This window comes from Hemicordylus capensis, chromosome 2 (genome assembly GCF_027244095.1).
Source record: "Hemicordylus capensis ecotype Gifberg chromosome 2, rHemCap1.1.pri, whole genome shotgun sequence".
Lineage (NCBI taxonomy): Eukaryota > Metazoa > Chordata > Lepidosauria > Squamata > Cordylidae > Hemicordylus > Hemicordylus capensis.
In genome coordinates this window covers 408,747,445-408,759,087 of record NC_069658.1, presented here as the reverse complement: position 1 = coordinate 408,759,087, position 11,643 = coordinate 408,747,445, and the positions used below count along the sequence as shown (strand labels likewise).

The 11,643-nt window shown below is 42.3% G+C and overlaps 1 protein-coding gene across 1 annotated transcript; it reads left to right on the top strand.

The window, feature by feature from the left end:
* KCNJ2 (potassium inwardly rectifying channel subfamily J member 2) lies at positions 1-5,058 on the top strand. Its single transcript, XM_053301530.1, has one exon. It carries the CDS (start codon positions 1-3, stop codon positions 1,276-1,278), a length of 1,278 nt encoding a protein of 425 aa, XP_053157505.1. The 3' UTR covers positions 1,279-5,058.
* Positions 5,059-11,643: the final 6,585 nt, after the last annotated feature.

The window sequence follows — 11,643 nt, the reverse complement described above, 5'->3', positions numbered from 1 at the left end:
ATGGGCAGCGTGCGAACCAACCGCTACAGCATAGTGTCTTCGGAGGAGGACGGCATGAAGCTGGCAACCATGGCAGTTGCCAATGGCTTTGGGAATGGGAAGAGCAAGGTACACACCAGGCAGCAGTGCAGGAGCCGGTTTGTCAAGAAAGATGGCCATTGCAACGTCCAGTTCATTAATGTAGGCGAAAAAGGACAGCGTTACCTAGCGGACATCTTCACCACCTGTGTGGACATCCGCTGGAGGTGGATGTTGCTTATCTTCTGCCTGGCTTTCATCCTCTCATGGCTATTTTTTGGTTGTGTGTTTTGGTTGATTGCCTTATTGCACGGGGACCTAGAGAAAACAGAGAAACTGTGTGTATCCGAAGTGCGTAGCTTCACTGCAGCCTTCCTTTTCTCCATTGAAACACAGACAACGATTGGCTATGGCTTTAGGTGTGTCACAGATGAATGCCCTATTGCAGTCTTCATGGTGGTTTTCCAGTCAATAGTTGGCTGCATCATTGATGCCTTCATCATTGGTGCTGTCATGGCAAAGATGGCTAAACCTAAAAAAAGAAATGAAACTCTGATCTTCAGCCACAATGCTGTAATAGCCATGAGAGATGGGAAGCTGTCCTTAATGTGGCGGGTTGGGAATCTGCGCAAAAGCCACCTTGTGGAAGCACATGTGAGAGCCCAGCTCCTCAAATCTCGGATCACCACGGAAGGCGAATACATCCCTCTAGATCAAATAGACATCAATGTTGGGTTTGACAGTGGCATAGATCGCATTTTTTTGGTCTCGCCTATTACAATTGTCCACGAAATAGATGAAGAGAGTCCTCTGTATGATTTAAGTAAGCAGGATATGGACAATGCAGACTTTGAAATTGTAGTAATATTAGAAGGCATGGTGGAAGCCACCGCTATGACCACACAGTGCCGTAGCTCATATCTGGCAAATGAAATTCTATGGGGTCACCGTTACGAGCCTGTACTATTTGAAGAGAAAAACTATTACAAAGTGGACTATTCTAGGTTCCACAAAACGTATGAAGTGCCGAACACACCCCTTTGCAGTGCCAGAGACTTAGCAGAAAAGAAATACATCCTCTCTAATACAAATTCATTTTGCTATGAGAATGAAGTGGCCCTCACTGGCAAAGAGGAAGAAGACAGTGACAATGGGGTGCCTGAGAGCACAAGTACAGATACCCACCCAGACATGGACCATCACAGCCAAGCAGGTGTGCCCCTAGAGCCCAGGCCTTTAAGGCGAGAATCTGAAATATGACTGAGAGAAGTTATTTTCACGATGGTCGAAATATATCTGTCAGTAAGAGGCACACTGCATTGGGAGGTGGCCGCAAACAGTTTTTCAGATGGTACTGTTGAACAGAGATGGGCATAGAGCGCTGAAGAAGAGTCAACTTGGGCTGGTTTTTAAGTGCTGGCTTCAGAGAAGGAACAGCACAAGGGTGAACTTGGAACATAAAGCACTAAGATGTCTACGCATAACTAGAAGGCACATATATGTTGTAGAATAAATTATGTATATATTTTTTTACAAAACTTGAACTTGCAGGCAAGCTTTGGTTGAGTTGTATTGTTTGTCATCTGTTCCCCCCCCCCTCCCAGAATGCTTCTCTCTTGGGAACAAGAATGTTTTTAATGGCATAACAAAGGCAAGAGACTGCCTTATTTTTTTTAAAAGTTGCTGCTATCTACACGAACACAAATTGTAATTTTTTTGTCGCAGTGTAGTATTCATTTTTTCCTTTAAAAAAAGAAAGGATGAAAATCCCTCAGTGTTGAACTTGTTAGTTTCAAAGCTGTCTGTCATTCGAATGAATGACAGTGATGGGTGATACTGGGGGATCTGAACTTTTGTTAAGGCCAGTAGTTCGGTGGCTAGAATCAATTTCTCTCATACTATCCCGTTACATAAGGAGTGTTATGTACAAGGCCATGCAGTAGCCTACGGAAATATTTTTCTTTTAGTTTGTGTTTGGGAATGGAATGGAGATAGGTTCCCCCCCCCCCCATCTAAAATATATTTTAATTTCAAAACTACCTAAGTGAATACCAAAGACAAAATGCACGCTTTTGCACAGTGGACTTTTTATTTAAATAGAACAGGCTGCTTCAACTAAGCAGAAAGAAAGAAAATAGGATGACCTCAGACATTTTCCTCCCCAAAGACCTTTATGTGTGGAGTATCTTTTTAATGCACCTTATTCGATACGTAAAGTTTAAGATACATTTACAGTAAGAGTCCTCTTTCAGCTCCCCCACCCTCTTGGGAAGTAAGCTTCTGGGCTTTTTTATTTTATTAAAGACAAAAGCTGAGTGGAGGGAAGCAGACATCTGTTCTTTCCTGTTTAATAAAACACCAGCAAGGCTATGGCAGGAGGTCAAATGTTAAGCCAGCATACATTCCAAAGTAGCTTCTAGAACACAGAACCCTATTAGAAGTGGAGCAGCATTTTGAGGGACTGAACCAAATGCAGCAGTGACCATAATTATGAAGGTTCAATAAGCTTGGGTTTGCTAGACATTGGCAAAACCAGTGATTCAGCAAGAGAAGCTAACTTGATTGGAGTAAGCAGCTGTGAACAAAGCAACATGTGGTCCCAGGAGAGAAGAAACTGACATGGAATAATCTTATGCAAGGATATCAGTGTTTGTATTTTGGTGGGACTGCTTTTTGCCCAGAAAAGGATGGCAGAAATGTGCGCTAATATTTTTGAGATTGTTTGAGGGATCATTCATCTGAAGGGAACAATACTGTAAAAGAGTTCCCTTTTTAATGACTTGATAAGCATCAGTGGGATGACCAGTGGATGCAATATCTGAACTGAAACCTTTAGAATAACTTTTCTGACCCTCTGCTGAACCGTGACTTTAATGGTATTTTTGGATTCCTTGCCAAGAATGCTTTAAACATTCTCTGTGCCTCTAAGATCAAGTGTACCGTTTTAGCTGCACCCATAGGCAGACTTGCAAGCCCTCCAATTGGTGGAAGGTGAGGGTGACACCATGGGATCAAAACTCAACTCTTTTACAGTATTGGATCTCACTGTATGCCATTAAAAAATAACTTGTTCTGGGTCTAATGCTACTTGCTAACAAACATGTGGAGGCCTTTGGCCCCTGACTGCTCTGGTGTAAGGAGACAAGTGCCAGTAATATGGCATTTCCCAGATAGCATGGAATTTACTTTACAGTGAGGAGGTGGATGCTAAGCTGTAGAAATTCAATATTGTAAATGCAGACAGGTTTGGGTTTTCTCTCTCTTAATCCTCAGTAACCACGTACTGAGATTAATTCTGGGTGTGTGTGTGTGGGGGGGGGGGAGCTAAGTATGCATAGCAACCTGATTTTCTCTGACTGAGACCCAGAGACTAATGAAAGCAATTTGAACTCGACTCTCGTGCTGCTATTGTGATATTTTTGCAAAGGAAAAAAAAAGTGCAAACCAAAGAGTATTCAATGACATGTTAAACAAAGAAGGGAGGAAACTACTCCAAAATGCACAAAGTTCCCACTTGCAAGACTTGAGACATTAAAGGGAAAGGTGGGTTGAGAAAGTGTTGAATATATTTGAATAAAAACAGAGAAAGGGATTTTTTCTAAAATCTAACCTTTTTTCTGGTGCAGAGTTGATCTTTCTTTTCCAAGATGCAGGGTTTTGTGTTTTTTCAGAATTTTTTTAAAAAGAAAATAGAACACTTTTTATAAAGTTTATCAAGTATTTTCATATTTAAAGCCAAATGTAAATAAAAGTCCATTTAAAAAGAGAATGACAGGAGAAAAGGCCAAGATGGCATCAGTTAGAACAGAAGATGCTACTGGTTAGCATGGTTTTTAGCAAATATTTGCAAGCCTTATGGGGTTTCTATTGCTATGAGGGGTTTTTTGTTATTTATTTAGGCATGGATGTTTAACTTGATTGTGTTTTTTCCCCTCTTGCTATTGGCATTTCTGTCTGCTTTCAGATTGCTAGAGACTTGATGAGAGTGGAATAATTTATCTCACTCCTTGCTGGATTCCCCCCCCCCACTTCAAGTAACCCTTTGTCTTTTCCTGTTGGCTTCTGCATGTGGAAACTGCTAAAAGAATTTCTCATTGTGTATATCATGGTACCTACTAGCCCTTAATTGTCTTTATAACAGTTTATAAAACTGAACATGCCTTGGGAGGTTCAGCCTAGATTCCATGATCATTATGATGCTTCAGACGTTATGATGCTTCTCTAGCAGCTGCTAACCAGGGAGAATTGTGCAAAGGCATCAATGGTTCAGATTTATGGTACAATCATTGACCATTTTAAATTGACAGGAAATTTTCTATTGACTTCACATGCAGTGTAAGTTGCATATGCAATTCATATTTCTTATTTGGGGAATTAATGAACAAACAGTAATTTCCTTTTCCCTAAAATACTTGAATAGGTCCCCTTTTCCTATATGAAACTAAATATTACACAAAGCATATGAAAGAGAAGCAATGAAGGTGTATTTCTCTGTGATTTGGTATGCAAGTTTTTCTCTCTCTTCTAAATTAATAAAATCACTGCATGTATGTATTGCTTTGGCTACACTTGTTCGGTCACAATCAACTTTTTCCTATTCTAATTCAATCCCATAAGCTTTTATCTGGCAAAGACAAAGGGTTCTGATTCTATATTTTTGTTCTCCTATTTTATTTTTTTATTTTTTTGAGGGGGGATTGCAAAGTAAAACTGAGAAGTACTGTAATGTCTTTTTTAAAAAAATCTGGCTGCTGTTGACCATTTTCAAGGTAGGAGGGTGCTGCATAGTTGCCATTCTAGAGGCAACGTAAGATATCTCTCTTTCTCTTTTCATAAATGGATTTTCTGTCCTGCAGCTGTTTGTAAGGTGAACAAACCAATAGGCATTCGACAATCGTTCTCCCTTACTATTCCTGTTTGCAGCCTTTTGTATCAAAGTCTTCCTAATGTACTGCACAAATCATGGACTGTACAGATTTTTTATATATATTATGTCTTATTTTATTATTTCTAAATAAATAAAAACAAAGTATTCTTGAACATGTTTCTGTCAAATCTCTATAAATAGGCCGTTACATAAGCATGTCGTCGTGCCCTTTGACTCCAGCATATGCAGCTAACTGGTCATCTATCTTCAGTTAATATACCATGCCCAGGACCTGTAGCAAATCACACTTCTTAAACATATAGTAGAGTGAGACTTGGGACCCATTTCTCTTAGTTGTCACAAGTAAGATCAGTGGGGCTTCTGAGCAATTAAACAAAATTTACTGGGCAGTGTGGAGTAGACGTCATTTGTGGAGCAAAATTGCTTTGTTCCCCCATCTCTCTCTGAAGAGTTCCCTTTGCAGTCTTCCCAAGGGGGTTCTTTATAAGTCAATATGCCTAGAATCCAGTGTAGCCTTGATGTGATCTCTACAATATATAAGGGCAGGATCCTGAGAATTGCAATATGCTGTACATTAGGCAGAAACCTTGTCCAGTATCGCTTACTGGATGTTCAGAAACAAGAGGAATTTAGTGCTTCTAGTTGTCTCCCTTAGCACTGCTACCTATTCCCCCTTTGGGACAAGACATCATTCCAAAGATGCAACTCTTTCTGCTGCTGACGTTGCACTAGTCATGCTCCCTTCCCTCCTTTCCTACTTGCTGCAGTGAGCTGGAGTCCTCCCTACCTGGCATCAGATAGAAGAGGAAGGCTACTGGAAACACTGGTGCTCCTTTAGTCTGAAAACACTACAAAATCCAGCTGATTCCAAAGCAGTTATGTAACCTGCAGGATTTATCAGCATGCCCTGCAGGCCTGTTTAACTCTCTGTCCTCTCCATCTCTATAATCTCTGATAACCCACTCCCTCCTCTGAAAGATCGAATTCCAAAGAGGAAAATATCAAAAGCAGCCTCTGGCTGTTCTCAATGAAAGAAGATATTCAGTGAACCATTAGCACTATTGTAAGCAAATCTAGTAAGAATGGTTGGTAAATAACAAGAGGTTTGTGGTAGGTTAGTGGACATGCCGTATAACTGAAGCATGGATTTTTATGTGTTCTAACATTTCTTCTGCTAGGTGACCCGAAGGCAAGCCACTATCAGCTTCAATCCCCAACTGCATTATAATGTCCTACCTTATAGGACTCTTGGCTGGATTATTATTATAGCCAGAGAGCCACAGCACTTTCATGGAACCGGGGTGGGGGGAGGGGAGATCTATTGTACAAATAAATCCTTAACATTAAATGAGTGTGGATTTTCTGAAGTACACGTTTGGCTTTAGCAAATGCAGAGCCATTTATTAAGGGAATGTACACTGGATTCTCTTGTGTGGTGTATGTACACATGCATTCTGCAACTGAAATGAAGGAAATATTCCCAAGTGAACATCTCAAATCTACATGGAAAACCTCAAATCACTATTGTCCCAATTATTGATCCTGTTGGTTTTAGAGCTTATTTGGGGGGTGAGGGGATGTAGACATAAAAGTAGCAAATTAATTATCAACAATATTGCCTTTAAATTCCTTGACATGATTCAGTATTGAATATCACTTTAGAATTGAGTTTCATAAGCAAATATTTGCACACTTCATCCTAAACTCATGTGGTATTTTGCTTCAGTATTAATTGTTTTATAGCTGCTTTCCTCACAAACACAAAGTACTATTTTATATAGATTTAACTAAGAGTTTATTCAGAAACAACTCCATTTTCTCCTTCTCCTTTTCCTTCCTGACTCCACTCCACCCCAACCCCTCTACAAGATCCACAGCGGGACAAATGCCTAAACAATAAAACATAAAAGATACTGAGGTGAGTCTCATTATTGGTGAGACTCGCTGGGAAGGGGTTTGCAGGGAGAGCGGGCTTAGCCCACTCTCCCTGCAGATGAACAGGAGAGCAGCCCTGGGCAGCCGGATCAACTGCCCACAGCGGGGTCTGCGGGGATTGGGGGCCACGCGGCCCCCGGAAGTTCCAGGATGCCCCACGCAAGCGCAGGGGGCATCCTGGAGAGACCCTCAGGGCCGGGAGGCTTGTCTCCTCATGTGTTGCCGTGGTGCGGAGCTGCGCTGCGGCAACACATGATCAAATAGGCGGGTTAGTGGAGCACTCGTTCCACTAACCTCGTCTAAGGGGAGGGGGGATTAGGAGGGTTTGCTGCCGAGAGCCGCGTGGCTCCCCTAGCAGCAGATGATCGGGCAAAAGCGAACACGAATGCATTCACATCCTACCTTACACAGTAAAGTAAATAAGATGCAGATAGAGTAGAATACTTCAAAGCCCATCCCCACTTGTCCTTAAAGAGCCAAACAGTGGGATCACATTTTTATCTTTCTGCTCAGAAACTGAAAGTAGGATGTTCCCATTGCTATTATCGAGGAAATCTAGGGGTGGTGGTGGTCCTCTCTTCATTGCTTTTTCTGCTCCTATCCGCCATGGGGCATATTATTGCAACATCCCTTCTTTACAGAGGCCTTTACCCCTCAGGAGAAGATCTCCAGCCATAGTAATTTATCTCTGTGCCAAATACAATTGCTTACTTCAGTGAGTGCATTAACTGATGTGGTTTGTGTGTGCACTGTATATTCTCAGGTGTGTTTGCTTTTCCTCTGGGACAAATATGTGAACTGAGCCAAAGTTTGCACATCAAATTTATTTAAAGGTTGTGCCAGAATAAGGTATAGAATACAACAAAAAGCAGCTTTTATGATTGTGAGAAAACCTGCAAATCTACATCTAAACCTAGGAGCACATGAGAGGCTAAATATGCATAACATTTCCAACACATCACCCCCAAATCCAAAATGTATTAAGGAGGATGTGCAGAATGCATTGACTACAGAACCGTGGAGTGTGTCCCCCACTTCCCCCCAACACGCAATTGACATGAGGGGCACAGTTTTCAGTTACAATTTGGCTCCAGGTTGTCTCCCTCTATGAAAATGAACCATTTCCCTCAGGGCAGCACCCCCTCTTGTGGTCTGTGTTGCATGCATACACATTTTCTCTTGTGTGTGCTAAAGATCTGCCTCCCCCTGACTGCAGTGTAGGAAATACATGGATAGCCAGTTGAAAGGGTTAGACCAGAGTCGCTTTGCTTTTGAACAAACCAGATGGTCAGTGCAGAAATGCAGCATTGCAGATCATAAAGGAGCAAATTCTTAAGTTAATGACCAATCAACAAGACATTAAATGTCAGATGGGATTGGGGCCAAGGCTATTTCTGCTCTCCAGCTTTCCACAATGTGCAAGCAGAATAATTGTCATTTTAGAGGATAAGACAGGCTGTGGGTTTTGCTTGGTGTGAATGAACAGCAGAATATTACTGAAAGTGGCTTAGTTCCATTCCCATTTTATGTTTTGGGGTTTGCACTATCTAGGTCATAATCCTCTTGTAAATTACAGCAATACTATGTTTTTTTTAAATATTAGGAAAAAAAGAAAGGATGCTGCGACCAAGTCAGACTTCTAAGAAATACTGTTGGTGTTATGAGAGCTAATCATATTGCTGACTGTCAGCTGAGCATTCTTGTGAGATACGGAATGAAGTGAGAAATGGCCAGTGATGGACATTTGGCACTTAGCCAGGGGAGCGATGTTTACAAAACGTCATGTCTCCTTGGCTCATTCGTCTGCACTCCACTGAAAATGTGGTCAAGGCAGGGAGTTTTCTAAGGAGTGTCCCAAATATCTAGTGAAAATTTGCCCCCCATCTTGATACCTAAATATGAGCAGGGGTCTTTAAGGGGAAAATGGCATGGATTTTGGATAGAGAAGATCTATACATGTGAGTGAATACAGAACAAGCTGCTGTCCAGCCTGAAGGGATATCCTTCATTGTTAGTCTGGCATTGACCAACATCTGGCATCCCCGCAAACCCCTCTGGAGGTTTGCAGGGAGAGCAGCAGCCGCCCACACAACTGCCGGCTCCGTCACGGAGCCGGCCGGGGCTGGGGAGTTCGGGGGCCACGTGGTCCCTGGAAGTTCTAGCATGCCCTGCGCGAGTGCACAAGACATGCTGGAGAGACCCCCAAGCCAGGAGGCTGCTTTTCAGCCTCCTGCTTGGGGGTCTACTCGTGAGTAGCTGTGGCGCGGAGCCACACTGCAGCAACTCAGAGCAAAAAAAACGGGTTTGCAGAGTGCTTGCTCCGCAAACCCGTTTTATGAGGAGAGTTACTTTCACGGGTCAACTGCCTGGAGGCCACCGGGCTCACCTGCGAGCCCAGTGGTTCAGATGGTCAGGCGAAATCGGGCTATGCTCTCCTAGCCCGATTTCGCCTGATCATCAGAATAGCCTCAGTGACTTGTAACCTTGATACAGCCTGCATCTTAGCTGGAGGAGGGAGCAGCCACTCTTGCTTATTCATATATAGGTTATTCACACAATCAAAAAATGTGTTCTACCCGGGTTTGGGAGCTGAATGTGCTCTCAGTTTTCAGTTGTGCAGACTCTGGGAAACACCTATATCCAGCAGCAGCAGCAATATAGGAAGATGCTAAAAGGCATCATCTCATACTGCATGGGAGGACCCAATGGTAAACCCCTCCTGTACTCTATCAAAGACAACCACAGGATTCTGTGGGTGCCAGGAGTTGAAACCAACTCGACGGCACACTTTACCTTTACCTTTAGAAGCAAGGTAAGGGGAAAACCTGGGTAGAAGTGATTGTGTGGAAGCAAGGTAGGAAGAAAACCTACCTCGGGTGCTTCCACACAACTGAAAATTGGAAGCACACATAGCTCCCAAACCTGGGAAGAACACCACTTTTGATTGTGTGAATGACCTCACAATCTATTGTGTTTGTGTATAAAGTGTGAGGGGTTGAATGGAGTCTAACTGGTAATAAGAAAAGCTGCTTGCAGGCAGGGGGCTGAACCTTTCCACCCCACCTTACCTCATCTTGATCTTGGCACATTTTCTCTCTCCAGCCCAGCTCACATCCATTCTGTTCCAGCATCAGAGTAAAACCAGGTGAAAAGTGCATGCAGGAGTGGAACACAACATGTTAGGACAGAGGATGGTTCGCTGCTCTCATCTGCACACAGAAGAGGTTTGTAAAGATTAGACCCACTCATGCTTCCTATGCAAACAGGGCAAATTAGAAGAAGAAAGCTGCCTTCCTCACATCTAATTTGCATGGATTTTGTTCATTTTATTCTTTTAAAAAAAATATTTAGTGTTGTAAGCCACTTTGAAAAGCATCATAGAAGTGCTTTAGATAAATAATTTATATGCTACATGCTGCCTTTCCAACAGTCCTTCATGGTGGCTCACAACAAATGGGCCTGAACAGCCTGCTCTGCTGCTTCATCCTTCCACACACAAACGACAGCTGTGTGATGCCCACAGTGGCGTAAAGTTAGGATGACTCCATTTTCTCCTGGAGAGAGCTTCTCTTTGAAAGTTCGGAGGAAACACAGAGGAACACACAAATATCGGAGGAAACACAAAGGGGAAGTCGCAGCACTGTTTTTATACATAGCTCAACTATCATGTAAGTTGCACTTGCTAATTTGGTATTAGCTATCGATTAAAATATGTATAGTCCACATTTTGATTCAAAATGAGCTATGAGACAGCTCACAAATTTAAAATTAAAATACAATTAAAACAATAGTCAAAGCAGACAAAGTACAATAAGCATCACAACGAACAAATATCTAATTAATCAATCAGCAGTAAGAAAACAAACCAGCAGGAACCAACAAATTCAGAGAGAGTCAAAGCCCTCTGAAAAAGCAAAACAGAGCCTCTATCCAGTGTCCAAAAACCAACACAGAGGAGGTAGGGAGAAAGTTTCAAAGTCTTTGTACCATTGCTGTAACCTTGTACCTCAAGGCAGAAGAACCCAGAGCAAGGTCTCTGCAGAGATTTTTGAAGTATCAGTTAATCTTTTTAGATTGTGAGCCCTTTGGGGACAGGGCTCCATCTTATTTATTTGTTGTTTCTTTGTGTAAACTGCCCTGAGCCATTTTTGGAAGGGCGGTATAGAAATTGAATTAATAATAATAATAATAATAATAATAATAATAATAATAATAAATAAAATAACAACAACCCCCAGTGAGGCACTACCTTGGCGTGGTTGTGGGGCTTGCGTGCTCTGATGAAGGTGAGAGCTATGCCAGAGGTCCAACCATACTGGACAGGTCTCACCAGAGGAGCCAGACAAAGAGTGCCTCTCCCATCAACAATATGGTGAGACGTAACTTTAATAAATCTATACCGGATCGGTCGTCGCCCGGGTCAACAAGGACCGCACCAGGTGCTATAGACCTTGGACATCTGGTGGCAAGTGGGCAACAGGACTCAGGATCTTCAGTTGAGCAACCAGGGCTGGAGACAGCAAAGTTACTGGAAGAAACGTCGCTTAACCGAAAAAAATATACGAAAAATGCCAACAAGGAAATAATGATCTGCTATTACAAGTCTAGTCCAACTAGAAGAGGTTATTTAAAAAGAATGTACCAAATTTGGAAAGAGAAGCATCCAGATACAGAAATAACAGAACAAAGGCTAGCAGACCAGAGAAGATTCTTAATAAGAAATAAAGTATTCACAGGAGTTGAGCTGGAAGAACTGCAAAGAGCAACACAGGCTCAAGATATGGAAGAAGAATTATCACCAA